This window comes from Neltuma alba, unplaced genomic scaffold (genome assembly GCF_004799145.2).
Source record: "Neltuma alba isolate B1F8T4 unplaced genomic scaffold, ASM479914v2 tig00007335_pilon, whole genome shotgun sequence".
NCBI classification, from domain to species: Eukaryota; Viridiplantae; Streptophyta; class Magnoliopsida; order Fabales; family Fabaceae; genus Neltuma; species Neltuma alba.
The window spans coordinates 10,013-36,828 of NW_021634754.1; the positions used below are offsets into that span (position 1 = coordinate 10,013).

The 26,816-nt window shown below is 33.2% G+C and overlaps 4 protein-coding genes across 6 annotated transcripts; 1 reads left to right on the forward strand and 3 right to left on the reverse strand.

Moving 5' to 3' along the window:
• Nucleotides 1–4,447: 4,447 nt before the first annotated feature.
• Nucleotides 4,448–5,944, reverse strand: LOC114752316 (probable pectate lyase 5). Its single transcript, XM_028941046.1, has 4 exons — nt 5,835–5,944; nt 4,999–5,736; nt 4,771–4,909; nt 4,448–4,669 (listed from the first exon to the last, which is right to left on the reverse strand). Exons 1-4 carry the CDS (start codon nt 5,942–5,944, stop codon nt 4,448–4,450), a joined length of 1,209 nt encoding a protein of 402 aa, XP_028796879.1.
• A 6,056-nt stretch (nt 5,945–12,000) lies between these two features.
• On the forward strand, nt 12,001–12,465 carry LOC114752321 (uncharacterized). Its single transcript, XM_028941054.1, has one exon. The coding sequence runs from the start codon at nt 12,001–12,003 to the stop codon at nt 12,463–12,465; it is 465 nt and encodes a 154-aa protein (XP_028796887.1).
• A 4,589-nt stretch (nt 12,466–17,054) lies between these two features.
• On the reverse strand, nt 17,055–21,137 carry LOC114752317 (uncharacterized). Of its 3 annotated transcripts, none has more exons than XM_028941048.1 (4): nt 21,063–21,137; nt 19,180–19,414; nt 18,917–19,075; nt 17,055–17,195 (listed from the first exon to the last, which is right to left on the reverse strand). In XM_028941048.1, the coding sequence occupies exons 2-3, from the start codon at nt 19,286–19,288 to the stop codon at nt 18,927–18,929; spliced, it is 258 nt and encodes an 85-aa protein (XP_028796881.1). In that variant the 5' UTR covers nt 19,289–19,414; nt 21,063–21,137; the 3' UTR covers nt 17,055–17,195; nt 18,917–18,926. The 3 variants fall into 3 exon arrangements, with proteins under 3 accessions (XP_028796881.1, XP_028796883.1, XP_028796880.1); XM_028941050.1 differs by lacking the exon at nt 17,055–17,195 and adding an exon at nt 18,158–18,174; XM_028941047.1 differs by lacking the exon at nt 17,055–17,195 and having other exon boundaries at nt 18,492–19,075.
• Nucleotides 21,138–23,552: 2,415 nt separating this feature from the next.
• On the reverse strand, nt 23,553–24,959 carry LOC114752320 (probable pectate lyase 5). The gene is made up of 3 exons (XM_028941053.1): nt 24,844–24,959; nt 24,014–24,751; nt 23,553–23,913 (listed from the first exon to the last, which is right to left on the reverse strand). The coding sequence occupies exons 1-3, from the start codon at nt 24,948–24,950 to the stop codon at nt 23,553–23,555; spliced, it is 1,206 nt and encodes a 401-aa protein (XP_028796886.1). The 5' UTR covers nt 24,951–24,959.
• Between the last annotated feature and the right edge of the window lie 1,857 nt (nt 24,960–26,816).

Genomic DNA, 26,816 nt, shown 5'->3' on the forward strand with positions numbered 1-26,816 from the left:
TGTAATTATTTTTTGTCAGATCCATAACTTATTCTTCTCATTTTTCTCTTCCCAAAATGCCCTCTTTAACTCAATCTCAATTTCCCATTAATTATATAAAAAGGAAAACTATTTTTCTTCTCATTAATGATTTTTCCACTTGTTAAAAGAATTAGGAAAAATATTTCATATTTCAGGGTCTCTTTTTAATCCCATAATCTCATACAAATTTTTTTAGAATTTTATTCTCCTTAAAAATATTTATTTGGAATTTTTCAAATAAAAGGCCTTAAATTAGCCTAAATCACCCTTAAATTCTTTTCTAATTTTTCTATGGGTAATTTGGTCATCAAACCAATTATACATCTTCATATATTTTTCTCAAGGAATATTATCCTTATTATTCCTTAATTTTTTGAGACTTGAAAATATTTTTTCATAATTATTTTTGACTAATTTTCTTTAATTAGCTAAACTTTCATAATTGACTTGGAAAATCCTAGTAAATATTTTCCATCAAAATTCTTTTATTTCTTCTTATCCTTTTTGACCTTTAAATGCTTAGGAATATCTTACTTCTAAATATCAGATTACTGGATGTGACAGTTTGGAACTGCTCTATTCTTGACTCAAAAATAAGTAGCTCGGACTGAAGTCAGCCCAACTTATGTTCTCCTTTTCAGACAATAACACCACTGTAGGTGTATATTCAGCATCCAGACCTGCAAGAGTGGGTAATAAGGTCAGAGAGCAATGAAGGGGAACCAGCCAATGTCAGATTATCTGATATAGTCTTCATCTTAGTGAGGTATTCTCACATCTTCAAGGACCCTTTCCTTGTGTGTTGGAATTCCCCTTTCAGAAAGGTAACTCACGACTTTGTATTTGCTCCAACATACTCTTTTACTGCTTTTCACAGTTTTGATGTAGTCTTAAATGGGTCATTTGAGAAGTGATCTCAACAATTATTGTGCTAAACAACCAACCAAGGAGTATTTGGTCTGTCGCCTTCCAGTCTTCAAAATCTGGGTTAGGATGGACTTGCTCTGCTGCTTTGAGTATGTATTCTGGAGGTACAACACTGGTACCCAGAAGATATCCTTCCAATCGGTATCCTTGTATAATGGGCATTATTGTTAATTCCCATGTGAGATAGTTATCTCCGTCCAACTTGACAGAGCCCACCTGATTCAAGGAGCTTAAAAGAGGAACAGGGCGTGATGCCAAGCTTGGCGACTGGTGAATAACAGAGTACAGTATCGATAGGATGAATTGTTTGCCAAAGTAGTATGGGTTTGGAATGAAGGGGTTGGAATTTGGAAGTGGTTCGGTTAAAGGGACTAAGTGAGAGCTTGAAGTAGAAACTAATGGTGAGGTAGAGGACAGTAGGTACGGGAAATGGTCGGTGAATATATTTAGAGGAAAGGGGAAAGTGAGAGGGAAAATATTGGGGCTAGGTGTGGAGAAAGTAAAAAGAACAAATGAGATAACTGCTGATGTTTCAGACAAAAACATGGAAGAATAGATAGTTGCAGTTTCAAACTTGCAATTGAAGATGGTCGCGACAGAATGGCGATCTGAGTCTTCTTCAACTTTCTTGTTCTTCCACTTCTCTTCTTCACATGAAGAAAATCCATAGTGAACATGCGTTATTATCGATGTCAACCTCGTCGATCTCAATCTCCCTTTTGCCATCACTTGATCTTTCTGCTATCAATTCTCCCTCCACTATTGATCTTAGTTTTAGAAGCAATAAAACGATCCCTTTATGTTTTTCTCTCCTCAAAGTTGATCCCTTTAGTTTTTGTCTTCATCCACATCATGTCGCTTGTGATCGGTCAATGTATTTTCCCCTCTTGTTCTCTAATATGTTCAAGTGGGTTTGATGCAAATGAGAATTGAGAGATATTTTTCGCTATTTACCCTAAAGCCTAAACCACAAAGGAAAAAAACAAAAAAAATTTGATGTCTTATATTATCCGCGCCACAAGTCTGGTTTGACCCAATCTTGAGTTGATGTTAGAACAGACTTGACCAGACCAAACCTTAGGTTCGGCATCATCCCGATTTGGTCTGATCCATGCATAGCCTTAAAGTAGGGCATCGATTTTTCTCCCAAAAAAATTGATCAAATTGAATGATACTACAGTTATGGTTTAGGAGAACATTTTGTTGGGAGCAAGAATGGGAAAAAAATGATAACAGAAACGTGAATAATCTTTTAATGAATAATTTTATGTGATATATTACCTTCAGTTCTTAATATAAAAACTAGTTTGACATTCAATTTGGTCCTAAATATAAGACTCCAATGTCTCTCATATTTATCTATTTTTTCTCAAGGTAATCCTTATAATAGTTGCATATGTCAAATGTTTCATTAAATGATAATTCTAATTATGACACATGATTAGTATGGGTATTTTCATAAGGTAATAGCTATTTATTATAAGTAATTAACTAAACTAATTTTCTTAAGAACGGGAGGCAGTATATTATGTAAAATAATGACATCTCTTGTTTCATTTTTGTATTTAATAATTTAATTAAAGGGTACGTAAAAGTGCATTTTTGCATATTTTCAGGGGAAATGTATTGTGCATGTGGACACAAACTTTGCATTGCAGACAATATGTTGTACTTTCTGGGCTTGTAGCCTCAAGTGTTCACCAAAGAGAGGAACTTAAATGTCATGCTATAACGATGGAATTAATGTCGTATTGTGTTTGAATCCTCCATTCTTCTCTCTTCCCTTTCATTGTTTTGGACCATTCATTTCTGTTGTACTTTTTGGTATTACAGCACATTCATGAGGCCCATTTTTTGTGCCATTTTATTCAAAAAAGGAAAATAAATGTCAAAACCCTCAACATTCCAATTATAGAAAAATGATCACATGCCTCTGAATCTCATGAAATAGTTAATCCAACGGAATCACAATCCAAATCCCATTTATGTTAAACAAAAAATAACATCGACAAAGGAAGAGGAAGAGTTGGGATGTAGAGAAGGAGTTATTGTTCGTGTCCCCGCACATATACACAGACGCATAATATAAACAGTTTTTTCCCCCCCTCAATGCGTTGACTAGTCCACCCTTTTCCAATCAAAAGGGGTATATCGATCACTCTTCTTACGTATATTCTTTTTCCACTTTATATTTGTGCCTTATAATGGCTTGGGATCAAGGATGAACCCATATACTTTTTCCAACACTTATCTATATATCATGTTCAGTCAACAAGAGTTAATCTAGTCAGTAAGAAATCGACTTATAACCCACAGGATCATAAGTTTGAATCATATTGCCGATATGAAGACCTTGACGATGGGACGATTTATAAGTATTTCTGTAAGCACTTTCTGAGCTTAGAGCCATGTCCTGATCACTTAACTTACCTAAACTTTTTGTATAAAAAATATATATACTCCCTCTGTCCTTTATTATAAGATCTAATTTTTTGAATAGGTTTGTCTCTTTTTATAAGATGCTCTTTGAGTTTGTCTGAGCATTTAATATGGTATTACCTATTTTACCCCTAATTTAATGTATTTAATATATTTTCTTTTTTCATTTATCTCACAATTACTCTCTCACATTTATCCATTTATACATAGGGTATATTTGGAAAAAAAACTGCATTGGCTACGTATTAATTACTTTTAACTAATTTTAGCTGTTTTCTTAAACTGCGTAATTCAGTTAAAAAGATCTTATAATAAGGAACGGAGTAGTATTTATCTTGTTCATTTGGTCACCTGCTATCAGCTTCGACCACAAGCTCTCAATGTTGTCATTAGCCTCATTATAAGCAGCCATTTAAGATTCTATTTTCTGAATCGTGAACTTAGGATTTTTGGTTCAGGGCAATCCTAATGGCAAGTTTAAGAGAGGATTTCAACATTAATCTTGCATTTTTCTCAGGACGGAAGGGAAAATACAAAAAGGAAGAAAAAAAAAGGGCAACCCAACATGACAATGGGTAGCGTTATTATTATGCAGAATGGATTTGGTGGTGACATTTATGGCAAATCGTATCTTGTAACTATTCACAAACTTCAAATACTGTCACCTTCTATTATATATGCCTTTCATTATTGTTTCAATTTGTCTGTTCCAAGTCCCATCTTCTTCTCTGCCAAACTTTTCAATGCTCTCAGCAGACTCTGTCTATCTCGGATAATGTTTTTCATCAATCATCCATGTGCTTCCCAGTTTCAATAATTCATATTCGCATAAACATATATATATATATATATCTTCATTTTCAAATTAAAATACCCCCAACTTTTTCTGGGTTTCTCATTCAACATGTGATCAACTCTTATGCCTGTGCCTACCATTGCCACAAGCTAAGGTTGTAGCGTCACAAATCAATATTAAAAAATAGAAAAAGAAAAAAACTTAGAAACAATATCAGATTATAAAGATTTCACTGTCTTAACCCGTCCAGATGCATATCATCATTCAGCAACGAGACCCCTTTCTGCATTGAAGTGCTCCAGCTGCTGCTGTTATTGAACTAACCAGTGAAGATGGTTTTGCAGACAAGCTTGAAGCTCGAGCATAGCTTGAAGATGATCCCTTACCGGACGGCGTGAAAAACGCACCGTTTAACATCTGATCACCTGATGACCTCCAGTTCCACTTCTTCCACACGCTCTCAGGTGAATCCTCCCTCTTGGTCACCTAGAAGTCAGATTAATTAACCAACAAGCCATTAGATATCTGAATTCAATTCACACGTGAATGAATACTCACAAAATTAATTTCATTTAGTTTTCTCTAACCTCTTTGAAGGTACCATCATTGGGAGCAAGAAATCTATTGCCTTGACTGTTTATAGTTGGATCCGCACTCCCTCCTATCGCATACATCCTCCAATGGGTATAGTCATTATTCACCACATGGAAGTACCCATGTCTGCATCTGCAATTACACAAAAACTTGGGTTCATTAACCAACTGAAATCGATTTAAACCTTAATTCAGCAAAAAGAGGAGAGAAAAAGTTGTTACCTTGGCATTCTCTGGACTAACCCTTCACCGAAATGGTTGAAGGCTATGGTGACCTGCATGTTCTTGTCCTTCTTGTAACCGTCACTATGACCCAGAAGCATCACTTTGTCATGGCGAGTCATGTAATTGTTTGAGACTGTGATTGCTGTGGATCCATGAATCGCATCGATCAGTCCGTCTTGGCAATTCCAGAGAGAACAGTGGTCAACCCAGATGTGGCTTCCTCCGAAAATGGAAACTCCGTCGCCGTCCGACACCGTTCTCCAACCGTAATGTGTCGGAGAATCTCTCACGTAGGCGTTGCCTCCTCGTTTACAGTCGTGAATGTTGATTCCGTGGATTATGATGTTGGTCACGAACTGCATTGTGATGCAAGGGCCACCTGCGATGTGAACATTGGCTCCTCTGCCATCGATGGTCTTGAAGGAGTTCATCATAAGTTCTTGCTTGAGCTTGATGACCATGTCTTTCTTGAAGATGATCCACAGTGGCTCTTCCTGTATGACGCCGTATCTGAGTGTTCCTGGCTTGGGATTCACGGGGTGGTCGCTGGGGTCGGTGACGACGTAGAATCTGCCGTCTCTGCCTCCGACGGCGTTCTTGCCGAACCCAATGCCGCAATCTGCGAGACGCTTTCTGTTCTTTTCCCAGTTGGGATCACACCTCCAACAATCGTCAGTGGGGTTTCCTGTCCCACAAGAAAGAAACCCCAGGTTTCTTCTCGACTCATTGATGCTCCTGTAACAGAAACAGGGTTATGAAACAGAGATTTACGGTGAAAATACGATGAATATCAGAAAGTTAAACTGTGAGGCAGTGATGACTGTGAATCATACATGTATACTTCTTCGACTACCAAGTTTGGATCTTGAAGCGTGGAAGAGAAAATGAAGGAAGGAACAACGACGAGGAGGAGGAGAAATGTGAATGAGAACGGAATTGCCATGTGTGTGCAGAAGCTGAGATTATGATGCGCAGAGAGAGAGAGAATGCTTGTGATTTTGTGAAGAATGATGAAGACAATGTGAGGTTTATATATAGCGAAAAACCAAAGCTAGCCCAATGATAAAATATTGGTGGGATTGGATAAAGCATTATTTATATTTCACTAAACTATATATTTGATACTTTAATTTTGTATAAGATTTTAAGTTGATCTTTTAATTTTAAAAAGCATATATTTGGTCTTTTAATTTTGTACAACGTTTCAATTTGCTTTCTATTATTGGGCTAGCTTTGATATTTTAGCTATGATAAATGCAAAATAGTTGGGAGTATGATTACGTTGTGTGGGCAACAGATGTCTCTACTTTTTTTTCCTTCTATTTTCATTTACTTTCCATGTTAGTCATAAAATTGAGATTTGAACGGTTCAGATTTTATATTTATAAAATTGTGAATAAAATATTAAAATATTAAAAATAAATAAATAAAATCAAATAAAACTACTAAATTTTGGTTGGTATAATTCAAAACAATAAAAAATACTTTATAAAATTTTTTTCAAAAACATGGAATCTGAATCATTAAACTTTTAATCTTAATAGTTGAGATAGGAAGTACATGAAAATGAAAAAGAAGAGAAGTATAGAGACTTGTTGCCCAGACTACATAGACCTATATTATGTACTAGAAATGCACTTAGAAGATGTTTGATTTTTAAAGAATAGACATTTGACTTGTCTAATTTGATTGACTCTTTAAAACTACATGACTGAGTAGTTATTGAGGGATTTTGAAAATATTTAATGAATTAATAGTAACTTGAATTAAACTTAAATGCTGTGCGTATGTGTAGCTATATTAAACTCATAACTGTACGATGTATGGGATTGAGTTGAAGTTACCACCAAGCAAGATAAACTAGGTTGCTTTGGTTCTTCTTCCCCTTTGTTAAGGTTTATCCCTTTGGGGCTTCTTTATCTTTCTTCAAGAAACAAGCAAACATAATGCAAAGTAAGTGTTCGTGACCCAAAGATGAAAAACCCAAAGCAGGAAAAAAATGCGGGCTTGTTTGAAATTCATACAAGTATCACTCGAAGATAAGTTATTCATAGGAGAAAAGTTTCATCCCAAGTATAAGTCACTTGAAAATTATTAATCACAGTTTTCTAATTTTATTCTTATTTAATTTTTTTTAAAAAAAGAAGAAAATGATATGAAAATGATTTATAACTATAAAAAAAATTAATGAGGATGAATTTGAATAATGTTATCAATTCAAGACATATCTAATAACTTAACTATCATTCCTTGATATGTGAAAACAAGTTACAAATAACTTATAATATCAAACACCATATAGTATTGTTATTAAATGATGATGTAATAATGAGAAAATATTATCGAAAAACTTAACATAATGGTTGTAAGTAATTTTACCCAAATTTTATTCCTTATCCTAAAAATAACCTAAAATAAATTATTTAAAAAAAAATCAACTATACACCGTTATGACGGTTGAAAGAAGTTTGTACTACAAGATAACAATAATAATAACAATAATAAGGGACCATTCCTTCACCACCCAAGGGTATTTATTTTTCATCTTCCTTAGCTTTCATATTTGTAGGATTGAGAAAGCGGCAAATTCAGATGGTTGATGTTGCTCCTATTTTTGTATCAAGTCTGAGACTCCTCTATCGTGTCTCACAGGCGACAACTGAAATCCATCATCTACTCTTGCATCAATTGATTGCCAACAAACAAAATAACCTATAGTGTAATTGCAATAATTATAAGCCACTTTCTACGTTAATTAAAAAATATGGAAAAAGAAAGTGAAAGAAGTGATAGTATAACTCCTTTGTATAAGAAACAACTATTGAAATATGCGGTTCAAAATATTAGTTAAATTTAATTAAAACTAATAAATGTGTAATATACCGTTATAGTTTTTAATTATTCGTCACTCGTAGTAAAAGAATTTGGTCTTTTTTATTTATCACTTGCACCCTTTTTAATGCTATTTTCAATTTTGTCCATATTAATTATAAAGGTAAAGAGATATGGAATGAATGAGAGAAAATATACTCCTACTTAATAAGAACAAAAGTAAAAGATTTCATCTATTTAATACTTTTTTTTAATGTGAGAAACTCCTAAGTGACAAATAAAAAAAAACCAGAGTGGCATATGTTTTCAATTATACCATTATTTATATATGAAGAGAGTATATAAGAGATAATAAATGACATATATTTAATAGAGAAAAAAATGAAAGACTAATTTAAATTTTAGAGAAAAATGATTTATTTTTTATATTTAGAACACTATTGTGAAAGAGATTTTTTCTTATAGAAACAACGGAGGAAGTAATATGTAATACTACATCTAATCTTAAATACAAGATTTATTTTGTAGTGAACTTTGCACTACATAATAGATCTTCTACTACCTCCGGTCCTTAATGTAAAGATTAGTGTGGGATTGAATTTGAATATAAATATAAGATCTTAATCTATTTTATCTATCAAATTTATAATTTTTCATCTAAAATATCTCTATTAATTGTAAGGAATTCCCACCAAGAGACAATGCTAGATAAATCAACACACATTTATTACAAATAACTAACTCAACTAATTTCTTAATCTTCCTAAATTAACTATCTAATTCTTATACTAAATACATGGGGTAGTGACAAATAGCAAAACATAGATGTTTTTTTTGGGGGGGGGGATTGCAGCATATTAATGTGGTTAGACGACAGTAACGGCCAACTGCGTGATGGGAACTTAAATGTGATGACGTGGAATGTTGCTGACATTTTCGGTTTTATTTTCGTTGGAAAAAAAAGGGGGGAATGTATTTTGAATAAAAAGATCAATAATTTTATGTTGACATTTTTCCTGTCATTTCTTTAAAAGAATATATTAATCAATTTTAATTTATTGATTAATAGTTGAATCAAAATTTCGTCTATTAATCCACCGTCAAGCTCCACAGGGGAAGCCCGTGTTATCCGCTAGAGAAATTATAGTGTGTGTGTACGTGAATCAAAATGCAATATTTTGAAATATAATATATTGCATGCCCGTGGTGTTGTTGATGAATAGGCCAAATTAAAGGAAGAACGTGGAGATTGAATGCCAATTTGTAGTATTAATAAGCACATGCAATTATTCAATACCTGCTCATTTTCCTTTCAAGTGGGTTTTAAGATCACGTTTGGTACAAAACAATAATCATTATTAGCATATCATCATCATTGTGAAGGAAAAGCTTATTGATTTGATTGCCATAGGCATCACCTTTATTCAAGCATTAATAAACTAAATCTCATTGAGCATGTGAAGCATTTTAAAGCTAGGCAGTAGGCACATTATAATGTAATTATAGACAAATATGTGAATTAATGAGCAGGCCAAATTGGCTCCTAATATTAATGTCGTTTTTTATGAGAATGATACCAAAAAAAAAAAAGAAGCTTGAAAATACTAAATACTAAAATAAATACCTAAGAGTGTTGTAATGACGTAAAGGGAAGGACAACTTAAACGTTGTGTATTATGTTCAGCTCAAAAAAAAAAAAAAACGTTGTGTATTATGAAATTGAAGCAAATGACTTAAATGCCCTCCTGACAACAAGCATGCTATTGAAAATACATACTCCTATAGTTTTATTTATAAGTCACTTCCAGCATGTTTCACATAGATCAAGAAAAATTTTAAAGTTCATAAGAAAAATCTTAAATTTCATTAACTTTTATTTAAAATTAAACAGCTTTTCAACTTTATTCCTGTTTAATCTACTTTGTACCTCATATAAATAAAATCAACACAATAATAAATGAAGGGTAAAATTATACATCCATGCAAAAAAAAAATTTCTTAGTACCCTGTAAATAGGATAAAAAAATATCTTCCTTTTTTACCCTATAAAATAGAACCAGAGATGTCTGATACTCGTAATAACAATTTGACAATTCATTTTACCAATTTTGAAATATAGATCAAAAGTCGCATTTTCTAATAAAGCAATTGATGAAAGGAGATAACTTTTGTTTAGGAATTTTGTCAAGTGTTTTGTGGATAAAAAAATGGTACTTGTTAATCTTTATTCTAAAATTGATAAAACGAATTGTCAAATTGTTATTAGGACTTCAAGTTTAGAATTACGCAATTCCTAAAAGTAAAGGTAAATTTTATTATTAAATTAGTAAAATGCATTTCAAAATTGTTAATATCAATATAAGTGTAGAAACTACGTATTTCCAATAGCATGCTTGTTGTCAAAAGGGTATTTATGTCATTTTTCTTTAATTACTGATTCTTAAGCGTCCTTTTAAGTGTTTAGTAGTTTCAATTTTCTTGCCGAGTCATTTTTCCCTTTTTTATGTCATTGGCTCGGTGGATTGTAGGAGGATAAAGAAAATGTAACACTCTGCTCTCGTAAGTGTTCAACCATGAGGTTTTATTTGAAAGTACTCTTCCGGTCCTTAAGATGAGACCCAATTATTAAGTTGGTTTTGGTCCTAAATATAAGACCTATTTTTCATATTTATCAATTTTTTCTAAATTACCCCTATGGATACTCCCTCAATCATAATCAAGTAGAAAAGGAAGAAGGGTATTAAGAAAGATGATTATGGTATTTTAGGAAAAATATGTCACATTTCTTATAATTAATTAACTTACCTAACTTCTTTAATCTAATCAAATTAGTTAAATAGGTTTTATATCAAGGACCGGAGGAATATAAGGTCAATTTGAACAATTTTTAGAACATGAACGTACATTTTTTTTGGTTTTTTACTTTAATCTGAAGCATTTAAAACTTTGGATTAAAATTAATTTTCCCTTATAATTAAGATGTTTTGTATCAATCTTGACAAGTTTGTTAAGTTTTATTGAAGACGTTGATGTTAATGGTTTGGATATATTTTCATAATTGCAGTTACTAATAAAAAATTTAGCAGAAGATATTGCTACACTTACCTTACTTCTTTTTTTTTTTTTTCCGCCATGAACACTTGCATTCTAATCTAGCACATTTTGTTAAATATTTGCAAAATAAGTTATATGTTTTTTTTTAAAATATATTCTTACAAATTACAATTTATGTGAAGAACTATGTAAGAAGTTACAACACTAAATGGGTGTTTGAAGAGAAACCAAATCATGGTTTTAAAAGTGTTTTTATGGTATATGAAATAAATACGTGAAGAATTTTGTCTCATTTTACGAAATTTTTTTTTTTTTGTCAAACACTCCCTAAAAGTCACCAAAGTCATTGATTCCCAAAGACAATCTATGTTTGGAGGTGTTTTAATAAATCCAAACTATAATTTAGAGAATAGCTTTTAGAGAGTATTTGGCAAGATGGAAAAGTACTTCTGAAAATCACTTTTCCACAAAATGAGACAGGCTCATCCACATATTTATTTCGTATACCGTAAAAGTACTTTTAAAACCATGATTTGACTTCCATCCAAACATTCTTTTAGTAAAAAAATTGATTTTGAGAATAGATTTTGAAAGAATGGCTTTTGGGAAAAAAGTGATTTTCATGAAATGACAGTGTTTGGATAATTGTTATCAAAAATACTTTTTTTAGATTCAAATTACCAAAAAGTACATAAATTAATATTATAATTACATAAAAGATATATTTTAATTTAGATTTTCATTTGAAATAATAAATTTGCAAGTAATTTTTTTTTACCAACAAAATAAGTGATATATAAAAAGTATAATTAATTAATTGTTAGTATGTGTATATATACTTATAAAATATAAGAATAAATATGTTTTTAGAAAAATGAATTTTTTTTCCAACAAAAAATATTATTTTATCTCAAAAATTATAAAAATGAAATGCTGATATAATGATTATCTAGTTTTGAAAGTTGGAAATATTCTTCCACACTCCCTCATTATTTGTCCATGTGTTAGCGACCCCATTTGACTTGAGGTCTGACGGTTTGACCACTCTAGAGTTTCAAGCCTTCTAACAATCTTAAACAGTGATTGGATTGCTGTTTGTGATGGTAAAAGCACATGGGGAAGTGTGACACTAGACGCTGTGTAGGAGTTTCAGATGATTTGAATGGCATCAATTTAACTGCAAACACATCGAACACTGCACCTACTGTACCTAGTGGTTTAGGAAGTCAAGGGAAGAGAAAGAGAGGTGAAGGGTTGGATAAGTACAAGAAAAATATGCCAGTGACAAAAAGAATAGTAGATGCAGTCAGTTTGATTGCTACTGCTTTAAAGGATACAACAGAGGCAGTAATCAAAATGTCCAATAGTGATATAACTACTGAGCTTACCACTGATCTGCTGAGTACCGAGGAAATTGCCAGTGACACTCATCTTTGTATCCTTTGTTGTAATCTTCTGGCAAATAAGGCTTTCAAGGACATATATGCCAGCTTGAGAGGAAATCAGGAGGTATTAATAGCTTCGTTGAAATACAATGCTAAAAACCTGCTACCATATGTGAAACCTAAGAATCCTTGAGTTGTGTCGTGTGACTTATTATGACTTATGTTTTTCTAGCTTAATGTATTTCGTGACTATGTGTTTAATGATTATGTGTGTTTAATGAATGTTACTATGTTAAATTTTGATGACTATTTGTGTATTATCTTATCTTTTTTTTTTTCTTTCTTTGTGAAAATATTACTCTCATTTAGTATTTAACTACTCATAGGTTACATAATCCATGTCTGATTCAACGAAGGGTTGGGGCGAGGGTTGGGACGAGGGTTGGGGAGATGAACGGTCTTAATTACTTCCCCCTTTACATGAATACACAACACAATTATTAGAGCTAAGTGTATTAACGAGTCAGTATGTGACATATTTTCTATGCAAACAACCATACAGAACTAGTAAACAAGTGGGTTATTTATGGGTACAAGAACTTTTACACGAGCATGAAGCACGGTCTAAGTATATGTTTTGAATGGAAATAGAGACATTCCATCGGTTATGCTCTAAATTGGTTGAACATGGGTTACAAAATTCTAAGTACATAGGTGTCCATGAATTTGTTGTCATGTTCTTGAATACAATTGTGCATGACCAATGTAATAGGATGATTCAAGAAAGGTTTCAGTGTTCAGGAGAAACTCTCATTTGGCATTTTCATAGAGTGTTGGATGCTTGCCTCAATTTATCTCGAGAAAATATCAAGCCAACTGATCCTACGTTTTCTTATTGTCATCCAAAAATAGCAAATGATCCACGATACTTCCTATTTTTTAAGGATGCAATCGGAGCAATTGATGGTACCCACATAAATTGTAAGGTTAGTCGAGCGAGGCAAGAAAAATATATTGGGAGGAAGGGATTTCCTAGTCAAAATGTCATGGTCATATGTGATTGGGATATGTGCTTCACTTTCGTGTTGGCAGCTAGGAAGGTAGTACACATGATGCTCTTGTGTTTCATTCTGCTATCTCAATCCATCCATGAATTTTCCTCATCCATCTGAAGGTATATTTCTATAAATTTAAAATCAATTATTTTAAAATTTAGCTTCAATTGCATTATTTTCATCTCAGCATAATTGAGTCATGACTTCCTAGGCAAATATTATTTGGCTAATACTGGTTATCTAATACAAGTGGGATATCTTAGCTTGTACAGATGTGAGCACTATCACCTTCTAGACTTTAATCGTCAACCAGGATTGAGAAATGAGAATGAGGCCTTCAATTATTATCATTCAAGTTTGAGATGCACTATTGAAAGAACTTTTGGGGTTTGGAAAAATAGGTTTGCAATCTTAAGAGATATGCCCAAATTCAAGTTTCAAACACAAGTCTGCATAGATTATGCAACAATAGCTGTACATAATTTTATCAGGCAAAATTCTCCAATTGATGACTACTTTATACAAACTAAACATGGAAGTGTAATAGATGAAGACAATAATTATGCAGCTAGAGAGGCATCCTCATCAAGTTTAACATCTACCACACAAATGAATCGTGTTCGTGACTCAATTAGAGACCAAATTATGCAAAGCTTACAATCTAATTAGTCATGTGATTTCATTTACTTTAATTACAGACCAAATAAATTTTAATTTATATTCATGTTTGTCCATTTTATATATTTAATTAATTATCTACAATGTGTTTTCAAATTTTTCTCTGTAACAAATATTTTTATTTTATAATTTCACAAATAAACTATTTTTATTTTATCATAATAATTTTATGTATTTTTTAACTATTATTATATTAAAAACATATAATATCAAATACTATTATTCAATAAAGTCCATACCTTTTTTAGTTATTTTACAAATAAACTTACTTTTTTATTAATCATTCAAACAAGTTTTAGCTTTTCCAACTGACTTTTTATAAGCACCAATCCAAACATAAATCACATACACTAACTAACTTTTATTCTAACTTTAATTTACAAAAGTCAATTAGAATAAAAATCAGTTTTGTTACCGCCAATCCAAACATATTTTTAATAATTATCCTAGGACTAGTTTTTATCTCAGAAGCGAAATTTTTTTTGCTTTTTTCAAAACCATGGTTTTTCAAAAAATTGGAGTGTTTAGATAGTTTTGGACTCAAACCATGGTTTGGGGTCTAAACGTGCTTTTTCATTGTTTGCCAAACATCCCCAAAATGTCATATCCTAATGTGTTGTCCACTTGATGAAAAGCTATATTGTTTTAAAGAAAACCTATATAGTAAAATGATGTGACTTTTCATGAAAAAGTTATTTTACACTACCTCTAGCCCTTAATATGAGTTAATTTAACTTTTAATTTGATCCCAAATATAAAATAACAATCCACTTTATCTTTCATATTTATCTATTTTTCAAGATAATCCTTGTCATAATTGCATATGTTAAATGTTTTATTAAATAATAGTTCTAGCTAAAATACTTGATTAGTAAGGATGTTTTAAAAAAAACACCTATTTATTACAAATAATTAACTTAATTAATTTTTTTAATCTACTCAAATTAGTCAACTAGCTTTTATATTAAGGATCAAAAGTAATATAACTTGTCTCTTGAAGATATGTTGGCTTATGAAGCAACATATGATTGTGACTTTTAATTGAAGAGGTGCATTGATTTAAGACGACTTCTTCAGGACATTATTTCATGGTTCATATATATCTTTCACCGTCATTTCATTTGGAAATTGATAAAGTCTAATTTTTATATATTTTATCCCACAATAATTCAGGATTTAAATGATAATTTTGAGCTTAATTAGACTTTTTATGCATTATTGAATAAATTGGTTGATTTTTGGATTTTGCATAAAAATTGAGATTTTGGATTGAAAATATGAATATTTTGTGCTTTCCTATTTTTGACTTGGAATTAATTTTTTCTAATTTTTTGGAAACAAGTTTCATATTTTTAGAAAGACTATTTTTAGAAAGTTTTGCACTTTCTTGCCTAATTTTTGTGCATATGTGACATTTAATTTTTGATTATATTTGGATATAATCTACATTAATGGATGCACTTAAATTCTTGTAGGTCAAGAAAGAGTATATGAGAAATCTAATGGTACAAGATTGTTTCTTGGAATTTAAGCACAATCCAATGGCTAATATTTAGTGGGTCAATTGATTATTAATGGGCTTGAGTTTTATATCTAAGAAATTTTCCTTTTCTCTCCTAAAATAATCCCTCTAGCACGTTTAAGACCACTCTTTTCCATCTATATGGAGACGCACGGACATTAAAACGAGAGTCCTCTCCTTTGAATATTATCCCATATATCCACCATATACCACCTCCTTGTCCCACGCACAAGAGCCATCTAGTCAACATCATCATCAACATCTCCATTCCACGTGCCACATACACCTATCTTTATTCTCCATTCTCCGTTAACTATGGTGGCCATGATTCCTAATAGCATGGAGGGAGGAGATATTACCATGGAAGCTTAAGCTTACAGGGAGGCAACTTGGAAGGAGCATGGAAAAGACTAGAGCCTTGGGCTAGCATTTGAAGACCACAAGGGAGTGATGTTCCATTTATCTTTTTAATTCAAGGACTTGAAATTATTTAGTTTTAAATAATTTTAAGTTGTATTTTTGTTGAGACAATTTAGTTCTAGATTGTCATCTTTATGCTTAGATTGGATTGATATTTGGATTTTATTTGTGTTGAGACACTTGTTGGAATTTATGTTTAGAACCTTTGCATTGTTAATTGAATTTATAATTGAGTTTTCATTATGAGTTTAATTATCAATGTGGTTTCAATTGCAAAATTTGGGTTCTTTCACCTCTTAATTGTTTAATTAAGTTGGTTGGTTATCTGATTGTTTAATTGGATAATTTCAAACATAATTTCCAGAATTAATTGGGTTATTTTTCATTGGTTTTAATAAGTTTAATTAACCAACCTTATACTGTTATGAGTTCTCTAATAGTTTAAGGGCTTTTGAAATTGAGGGTTCCCTTTGTTTCAAGTAGGTAATTAAGTTTATTAATTCCACTCTCTTATCACCTCCCTTTGGTCTAATTAATTGATTAAGGTTATGAAGGTTAAATTCATGCGAATCCTGAGTTGTCCCCTCTACCTTACTTGAAAAGAACTTCTCCATTTTTACTTGTTAACTCTCTTTGCTTTCTGATTAATTTTCTTTATTCATTATTTTTATTTTCTTTCAAAAAACCCCCCAAAAATTGCATTGCATTTATTTAGTTTAATTTAATTTTCATATAGATTTTAGGATATTTGCATTTTCCATTTAGAATTAGAATTTTGCATTTTAGTTTAGGTCCAATTTATTGTATTTTTTTATCACCTGAATTTTTACCTAAAGAAACCTATAACTTGCTCCTTGGAAGTAATGACCTAGGTCGACCCTAAACTACAAATTAGTTGGGACCTAGTTTAATTGAGTGCTTTAATGACAGAGACATCATCAGAAATCATACAACACACAACAAACACACTCATTGTGTTTCTCTGTCTTTGAGTGCGCACACAGATAAAATCAAATTATTATTTTGTAAAAATCATTATTGCCTTGGCTTGAGTTTTGATAGTGAATTATACTCAAATGCCTTCATTGTGCACCGAAAGAAATTTGCCGTTAAATCCACTTTATACCTTAAGATTGAAATAGATTGGGGCAACTTAAACTTTAAAAGTATTGCCATAACTTGACCACATCATGTTCAACTTTCTTCTCCTTCTCCTCTCCTTCTTTTTACTCTTTAGAGAACCATTCCCTACAATACATTTCTTTTATTGAGGATCATCACATGTTAAAATACTAATAATACTTATTTATATACTATGGACCTTGTCTACTGATACAGACGTCTACGTACATGCATGCAAGGCGTCCTGGACAAAGTGGGAGTTAGCAGCTGCTGATTTGGCCATGCATTCCCCACAACCTGGTTCTATCAAAGTGGATGTTTGATTGGCCATTTTTAAGTTTAGTTTCATATCATTTTATAAGCTTATAATAATATGTAATACTTTTTTCCCTTTAATTAAATTCATTGTAAAAACATAATTCAATTGAATTAAAAATTAAAATGAGATAGATACCCATCAACTTCTTTTGGGTTTGTCGATGAACACAAAACATGTACATTGTCATCAACTTCTATTATCATGGATTGTGCCTCAACATTTACATCTCATTATTATTACATACGGAGCAAGATCCGAACCCCCCTCAGGTGTTGTTGACATGTTTTATTGTAACTATTTAGTCCCAACTACAACACATTATTCAATATTCATATGATCCGTTTATAAATAAATTTTTTATATGTTGATGTTATTGTTACTATATGCGCTCTGTTCATATTGTTTCTCACTTGGTCCGATCATAAGATCGATCGTCTTCTTCAAAATCTCCAATGACAGCTTTTACATGACCAATGCAAGCTTTTCTTTCATGACATTCACTACCCCTTATAAGAGATCATATTTTATTGGATAACATATTTCACTGGAATTGATGTCATCGTAGCATATTAATTTAACTGTATTTTAGCCCAGCTAAAACTTAATTAGGCCCGGCTTTATAAAAAATGAACTCCAGTCCAAGCCCAACTTGGGTCCAGCCAACCATCACATTCAAAGTAACTAATGCATTAGAACTTGAATCACATCCCAAAACAGATGGTTGGGAACGAGGGGAAATGAGATTCACAGGCCAAGAATGGCTAAAATCTACCCCCTACTTTTCTCCTGAAAAGAAACACTTCATACGGTAAAGGATCAGCTGGCCAAAACGCTAAACGTATAACCACAGAACACAAGACACCATCCAGCCAAAAAACCAAGTCAAACCATCCTGGTATCCTTTTAAGGCAAGTACATTGGAATTTTTTTTTTTTTTTTTAATGATACATTGGAATTTTGAAGACAGTTAGCCCCTCATCTTATGTTTTGCCCTTACACAGGAATTAAAGAACAACCACCTAACAATAATGTCTCAGCTTTGGGTCCTAATAACAGTGGGCATTGGCTATATTTATAATCATGTGCCTCACAAGAACACCAAGTTTAACAATATTATCACCCAAAACCTTTGTGAACTGGATATTTATGTCTTGGTGACATCTCATAATAGAAATATTGCTAAGAATTCATCTTGATGGGGATCATTAATGTTAATAGTTGGATGCCCCAATCACAATATAGACTACAAAACGAGCACTAGATCCATTTCAAGTCCCTTAGCACAAGCCAAAAACCAGTAGAACTCTTTGGCTCTGTCTGATCCTCTTAACCAAGGAACCAAGGTATTTGGGGGGGGGGGGGCTGGAAAATGAAAATCATAAATAGACTCTAGAAGAGGGACCACACTGTACACAAAATAATTGTCAGGTTCACTAATCAACTGAAAAATACAATAGCATCTATGAGTAACAAGTGGGTAAGCAAATCTAATGGTGGAGGAAAACAGAAAAGAGAAAAGGAAAATTACCATGCCGAAGCTATTGAGACTTTTGAGCATTAATGGTACTATAAAATTTAGATAGACGACGAGTTGGTGGTTTAGATTTGACAGGTTTTTTCCTGAGACCAAAAATCTCTTGCACCAAAGGAACGTGTACCAGGACTAATTTCCATGCCAGCAACCAGCCTGCAACAATCCAAATCACAGAAGGATTAATCAATTTAAACTTTCAAATAACAATTAGAGCAAATCCAGCCTAGTAGAAAAGAAATCAGAAAGAGAGAAATTACCCAGAGAAATTAAGAAGAGAACAAATCCAAAGGCAAGGAGAGGGCGGAGAAGGAGGACAACAATGAAATCCCAATAAGAAGGGGAATCTGCCGTGAACACTGACTCCATAGCAACCTCAACACTCAAACTGAGGAGAACTTCAATTCATACATAGGCTCTTAATCTACCTGTCAGCTTATTTGTGGGTGATCGTGAGGATGATGTTTTTTAATGCTATAAATGAATCAACAGCAACTGCAAATGCATAAATTCACTTTTCTAAGCGATGGAAGAGGACCATCACACAAAAGGTTTACAGCTATATATAGGAGAGGACATCATCACATAACATGTCTAAAAGATTTATACAGAAGCATGAAAAAGCAGAAATAAATCAGATAATTACAAGTTCAGATAATAATTGATTTTTTATCACACTTAACTATTAACCCTAATTTCTTAAGTTTGGAAGAACAGCTCCCATTTTTCCTTTCCTTCAAGCATTTCATTCCAAAAATCTATTCATGAACTTGACCAATCTCACTTTAATTAATTTCCTCTTATCTACACCATTTTACAAAGACTTTGCCAGCAAGCCATTCAAACAATATTATCAAACTTTTCACCCTTGAACTCTCTTGCCGAACAATTCCCAATCCCGTGTGTGTGTGTGTAATTGCCATACTTCCCATATTCAATTCTTTACCAAGGTTCAATATACTCCTCCAGTCCTTAATATAGGACCTAATTGTTGAGTTGATTTTGCTTCTAAATATAACACCTATTTCTCATATTTATCAGTTTTTCTTAAATTACCTATATGGATATACTTTAATCACAATCAAGTAAAAAAAAAAGAGAGGATATTAAGGAAAATGATTATAGTGTTTTAGGAAAAACATATCATATTTCTTATAAATAGGTCTTATATTAAGGACTGGAGGAGTATAAGAACAAATCATTCTTACCTCCTTTGAGTCTATTATGCTTAATCAACTGTAAATTGTGAACTATACCGCACTCATAAAACATCTATGATGGCTTTTCCAGCGACAAAATAGGTTCTCCGAGTTTCCTTAATCAAGTCACAACACCATCACTATTTCATTATATTATATTACACCTTCAGTCTTTAATATAATACCTAATTAACTAATTTGACTAGATTAAGCATGCTAGTTAAATACTTAAATTAGTTAATATGGTGTGTTTTTTTTTATAATCCCTTAAACATCTTTCTTAGTTCCTTCCTTCCCTCCCTCCCCGTCCTACTTAATTATTGTTAGGAAAATATCAATAAGGTTAATTTGGAAAAAAATGACTAAGTTTTACATATAGAACCAACATCGACTCTCTAATTAGGTTCTAATTGAGAATCGGAGGAGTATTAACCAAGCAACTTCAAACACCTTGCTAAATCACAAAGTTACATAAGTTACATTCTTAACGTCATTTGCATTATAGCTTCTTCTCTTGCAACTCATCAAATTTTTAATAAAACGCACATCCAACAAGCTTCCCTCCCTCATGCCTTGACTGAACAAAAGCCTCAAATCTCATTCTTCTGTCACACAATTCATCAAACACTTCATAGCCATTCAAACTAACTCAATAAGTAAGCATCTTATTTCACAAGCAGAACCACGAATTTTCCAGCATCCACATTCACACAATTTCATCAAGGTCATTTAATCTTCCGTCATTCCTCGCACACCACAAACAGCCACAATTAAAAAAAAAAAAAGGATCAAAGTTCAGCGCATACACACAGCCACACAAAAGAAGCAGACTATCTCAACCCCACATAGAAGCAGCAACGAAACTGGAAAGGAAAGATGCATAGAAGATTCCTCTCATACACACTGTTATACGAGTTTAGGAATAGAGATGAGTTTGAGCTTACCCAAAGCTTCACAAGCAGCGATGATGACGGAGGAAGAAGGGATAAATAAAACATCAGCCTTCCCAAACTACCAGGACCTGAATATAGTCGAGAGAAAGAGAGAACGGCGAAGAAGAACAAGGAAATCGAAAACCCGTGAACCCACGACTTACACGCCAGCAACTGTAGACGGACGGATGGTGACAACGCACAGCCACCGGCGACGACAACACAGATGATGGAGGATGATCCGTGGGAGGAGCAACGAAATTGGAGTTTCAAAGTTCCAACTTTCAATGATCCCCAAATTCCCGAAACGTTTTGCCTTTGCTTCTTTCTAGCAAGCTGGGGGAAAAATCTGATCCTATTTTTATTTTATTTATTTATTTCCCGTTTCAAAACTGAAGGGCAGCTTAGTAATTTCATACTGAAACGAAAATAAAATCCTGCTTAGCTGAGCTAGGATTCGAACTCCTTCCTTCCAAAAGAGCATTAATATTTTAATAAATTAAAGTACAGTTAATACTTTAAAATTATTTTTTTATTGGTTTAATGTTATAAAATTATTTATGATACGATTTAACAACTAATTCTTTAAAAATGAAAGAATATCAATATCTCCTCCAACAATTATAGGTCTTTAAATTTAATTGTTAAATTGCTGATGAGATTTAATTAAAATAAGCATAGTTGGCATATAACAAGGGAGATGACATGGCCAACATCACTGGCTATCTCAATCCACAAAAACGTTTCAATGTCCTCTCCGATCACCAAACCGCCACTGTTGACGATGTTTATGAACCTATTGAGCTCTTACCATATGTTAAATACTACTTTCGATCCATAATATAAGAATTAAAAAACTAATTTGAATATATTAAAAAAATTAGTTAAGTTAATTATTTGTATTAAATTTGTATTGGCCTTTTCTAAATTTTTCCCTTTAATCATGTGTAATAAAATACTTATTAAGAAAAAATATCTTATAATTAATAAGGATATTTTGATGAAAATAGGAGACAATGTAAATTGATGTTGATGGAATATAAATATAAAAGGAAGTGCATATTGGGTCAGATCTGGATCATTCCTCTAGAGTTCTATAAGTTGATCTACTGGTGCTCATGCAAAGTTTAGACTACTAAAACCTAAACTTGAGTGATATAATAAAACATCACACAAGAGAGAATAGAAAGAGAGAGAAAGAGATAGGTAGAAAAATCAAATGGCTATGGCGAAGAGAAAAGGGAAAGGGTACCTCCTATTTATAAGGTAAAAGTGACCATAATTTAAGAAGGTGCAATCTAACTTATTTATCACAAGATACTATTTTGATTGCTTTTAATTTATAATCAACAATTAATGCTTGATTGATTTTCTAATCATTCAGTTCCTCATAATGGAGAATGATTTCCTTGATAAAAAAGATTCTTTATTGTTGGATCAAACAATCCTACCCATCAAGAACAGATCCAAACCCATTGTCTGAAAAAGATCTTATATTTAAGACTCAAAATCTTCCAATTAACTTTCATATTAAGTATCTAATGTAATACTAATAATACTCCTATAGTGCTAAATATAAAATTCATTTTATAGTATAATTTATACTACAAAATAAATTTTATATCTAGGATTGGATGGAGTACTTATATACCTTGTGGGTTCAGTATAATGACATACGGCTTGCAATCCCACGACTCTGGAGATGTGCCTTTTTCGGTTGGCCATCTTTCAGTTTTTTTTTTGGTTGCCCACCTAGTTCACCAAAATTTTACTCCGATTACATCTGGATCCGACCCGCGTCGCACACCTGGCTGTGGTGGGTGAGTCTCCCAACGGAGATTTCTGCATACGCTGAGGTTCGAACTTGAGGCCATTTTTCAGTTTTGTTTCATCATTTTATAAGCTTACTAATAATGGGCCTTTTTTGGGTGGCCGTTTTTCAGTTTTGTATAATGATATACTGCTTGCACTCCTAATACTTTTTCCTTTCATTATCAAGTTGAATAACAAATGGTTCAAAATAAGGCCAAGAGAGAGTGAAATGGAAGACTAATATTGAAATGAAATGACATGCCACTCATTCGTTATTATGATAAGCCGCGTAACAGAACTTACACAACAGGCACTTATATATGCCTTAAATTCATTAAAAACAAAAACAAAGAAAAGCATATTTCATTTCAATAGAAGATTAGAATGACATCACCTAGAAGAAAAAGATGAAAATGATATACCCATTTCTTTTGAGCTTGTCGTTGAACATAAAGATGAACATCATCAACTCTTATGCTTGCGTAACCACAATCGTCACCAGCTAAGGTTGCAGTCATAAAAGACAATACTTACAAAGGGTAAATAAAAAGTATATACAGAAGTTTTACTCAAAAAAAAAAAAAGTATATACAGAAGAAAGATCAGATCATATGGGTCTCATTGGTCTTGGCCCTCGCTGCATTAAAATGCAGAGTATAAATCCTAAAGAGAAACCAAAACTGATTTGATTCAGCAACGAGAGCCCTTTGTGCATTTAAGTGCTCCAGCCGACACTGTTATAGAACTAACCAAAGAAGACGATTTTGCAGACAGACTTGAAGCTCGAGCATAGCTTGAAGATGCTTCCTTCCCTGACGGCGTGAAAAACGCACCGTTTACCATCAGATCCCCCGACGACCTCCAGTTCCAGTTCTTCCATTCACTCTCCGGCGAATTCTCCCTCTTGGTCACCTCTTTTAAGTTTCCGTCATTAGAAGCGAGAAATCTGTTTCCTTGACTGTATATAGTTGGATTCGCACTCCCTCCTATCGCATACATGCCCCACTGAGTGTAGTCATTGTTTACCACGTGGAAGTAGCCATGTCTGCATCTGCAAATGATACACAGAAACTTGGGTTCATTAATCAATTGAAATTGATTCAGCAACGTTGCTCGATTTCTGTCGGAAAAAGGTTTGCTCAAGTTGTTACCTTGGCATTCTCTGGACCAAGCCTTTGCCGAAATGGTTGAAGGCTATGGTGACCTGCATGTTCTTGTCCTGCGTGTAACTGTCACTGTGACCCAGAAGCATCACCTTGTCGTGGCGAGTCATGTAATTGTTTGAGATTGTGATTGCCGTCGATCCTTGAACCGCATCGATCAGTCCATCTTCGCAATTCCAGAGAGAACAGTGGTCCACCCAGATGTGGCTTCCTCCGAAAATGGAGACTCCGTCGCCGTCCGACACCGTTCTCCACCCGTAATGTGTCGGAGAATCTCGCACGTAGGCGTTACCTGCTCGTTTACAGTCGTGAATGTTGATTCCGTGGATAATGACGTTGGTAACGAACTGGATAGTGATGCAAGGACCCCCTGCGATGTGAACATTGGCTCCTCTGCCATTGATGGTCTTGAAGGAGTTCATGATCAGTTCTTCTTTGAGCTTGATGACCATGTCTTTGTTGAAGATGATCCACAGTGGCTCCTTCTGTATGACGCCGTATCTGAGGGTTCCTGGCTTGGGATTCACTGGGTGGTCGCCGGGGTCGGTGACGACGTAGTATCCGCCGTCTCTGCCTCCGATGGCGTTCTTGCCGAACCCAATGCCGCAATCCGCCAGACGCTTTCTGTTCTTCTCCCATTTGGGGTCACACCTCCAACAATCATCAACGGGATTCCCGGTTCCGCAAGTAAGAAACCCCAGGTTTCTTCTCGACGCATTGATGCTCCTGCAATAACAATTGAAACAGAGGTTATAAGTTACTGATATGAAGAATATCAGAAAATGAAATGGTGGGTGTGTCATGATTCCGAGACATACTTGTGTACTTGTTCGACTACTAGTTCTGGATCTTGCAGTGGGGAAGAGAAAATGAAGGAAGGAGCCAGAAGTAGGAGGAGAAATGTAAAGGAGAATGGAAGTGCCATATCTGTGTGCAGAAGCTGAGATTATGATGCAGAGAGAAAGAGAATGTGTGTGATTTTGTGAAGAAGGATGAAGACAAAGTGAGGTTTATATAGTGAAGAACCGAGAGGTTTGTCAGATTATAAAATGTGGGTGGGAATGGATAAAGGATTATTTATATTTCAGTTATGATGATGATTGCAAAATAATTGGGCGTATGATTAGGCTCCGTAAACCTAATATTACGTACTAAAAGGATGTTTGATGCTTAAAGAATGCACATTTGACTTGTCTAATTGATTGAATCTTTAAAGCTGTATGATTGAGTGATTGGGGGATTTAATAAAATAATGGTAACTTGAATGAAACTCACATGGTGTGTGGCTAATCATGTCTAACTGACTGTTGCTTAAGTCAAAGCATTTAGAATGAAGGAAACGGCCATTAATAACTGTACGATGTATGGCAGTATGGGCTTGTGTGGGAGTAACCACCAAGAAAGTTATACCCGGTTAATTGCTTTGGTTCTCCCCCTTTCATTGAAGGTTTGTCCCTTTAAAGCATCTTTACCTTTTTTTCTTTAAGGAAAAACATTATTTGAAGATTAGAAAACAAAGTAAGTTTTCTTAGTCCAAGATGAAAAATCAAGGGAAAATTAGATGGAAGCCTAGAAAAAAAATGATATTTATTAGGAAAGATCTTAAAACTTGTAATTATTTAAAAAGACTAAGTACTACAATATAAAGTTGAAAAATACTAAATTACTCCTCAAACTTTTGCCTAAAAAAACAAGCAAAATCTCAAAATACACATTTGCAGCCAAAATATATCACAAAGGAAAGAGGATCTCCCTGGCGAATTCTTTTGAAGAAAAGATAAGTGGAGATAAGTTGCTATTAAATTAGATTTGCTATTGAATAATAGAAGATATATTTTTGATATTTTAGTAAACCAATAATCAATGGGATTTTAGGCAATATACATTTTGCCCATGATTGGATAGATTGAACAAAACTCAATTCTTTTAAGAAAAAATGTTAAACAAATACTTATTGAATTTTAAATGATAAATAAGTATTTTAATAGATTTTGACTTATCAAAACCATTACTATTACTAGAGTAGCCAGCAACTTAGTATGGCCTATTTATTTTTTCAAAATTCAACAGAAATTTTTCTGTCATTTTTTTTATTTTTTCACATTAAGTTGATGATATAATTAATATGAATAAAAAAACTAATGTTTTCGGAGAGCTATTTTAATCAGACTTATCAAATTATTTTATGCTTTCTGTGAAAAAACAGAGAGCGGTGTTGTATAGTTATGGCGGTTGAAACGAGCTTGTGCTAAAAGAAAACAATAATACGGGGGCCATTCCCTCACCTCTCAAGATTATTTTATTATGGTTTCTTTTGTTATTTTTTAATCACCTTCCTTTCATATTTTTAGGATGAAGAAAGCGGCAAAGGTTATTCCTATTTTTGTATCAAATCGGCGCCTCACAGCGTCACAGGTGAAATTGAAATCCCTCGTTTAACCTTGCAACAATTGATTGCGAGGAAGAAAAATAACACATAAAATAATTACAATAAGCCACAAAAATAAAGAAGTTGTAAATTTTCTTATATATTGTTGTAAATTTGCTAATTAGAATTGTAAATAATATTTTAGTGGCTAGAGCCTCAGTTGCCGGCGCCAAAGCTTGGGGAGACGGGGAGCCGTTAATGATCGGACCTCCGGCGGCCGTTGATCTTGATTAAGAAAAAAAAAAGAATAGGAATATCAACATGTTTTGATTCAGATTTTTTCTTTTAACAAATAGCAATGCATAAAAGATTTGACGAAAAAATACATGGCGGGTAACCGCCAACTCTGTGCGGATGTGATGA

Bases quoted from the DNA above. Each gene is read 5' to 3' on its own strand.
- LOC114752316 (XM_028941046.1), bottom strand. From the start codon at position 5,944: ATGGCAATTCCGTTCTCATTCACATTTCTCCTCCTCCTCGTCGTTGTT. The intron at 4,910-4,998 runs GTAACAACTTTT...GTGTAATTGCAG, and splicing joins TTAGTCCAGAGAATGCCAAG to ATGCAGACATGGGTACTTCC. The intron at 4,670-4,770 runs GTTAGAGAAAAC...TCTGACTTCTAG, and splicing joins ATGATGGTACCTTCAAAGAG to GTGACCAAGAGGGAGGATTC.
- LOC114752321 (XM_028941054.1), top strand. From the start codon at position 12,001: ATGGGGAAGTGTGACACTAGACGCTGTGTAGGAGTTTCAGATGATTTG.
- LOC114752317 (XM_028941048.1), bottom strand. From the start codon at position 19,288: ATGGAGTCAGTGTTCACGGCAGATTCCCCTTCTTATTGGGATTTCATT. The intron at 19,076-19,179 runs GTAATTTCTCTC...GGATTGTTGCAG, and splicing joins TCTCTTCTTAATTTCTCTGG to GCTGGTTGCTGGCATGGAAA.
- LOC114752320 (XM_028941053.1), bottom strand. From the start codon at position 24,950: ATGGCACTTCCATTCTCCTTTACATTTCTCCTCCTACTTCTGGCTCCT. The intron at 24,752-24,843 runs GTATGTCTCGGA...TTGTTATTGCAG, and splicing joins GTAGTCGAACAAGTACACAA to GAGCATCAATGCGTCGAGAA. The intron at 23,914-24,013 runs GTAACAACTTGA...TATCATTTGCAG, and splicing joins TTGGTCCAGAGAATGCCAAG to ATGCAGACATGGCTACTTCC.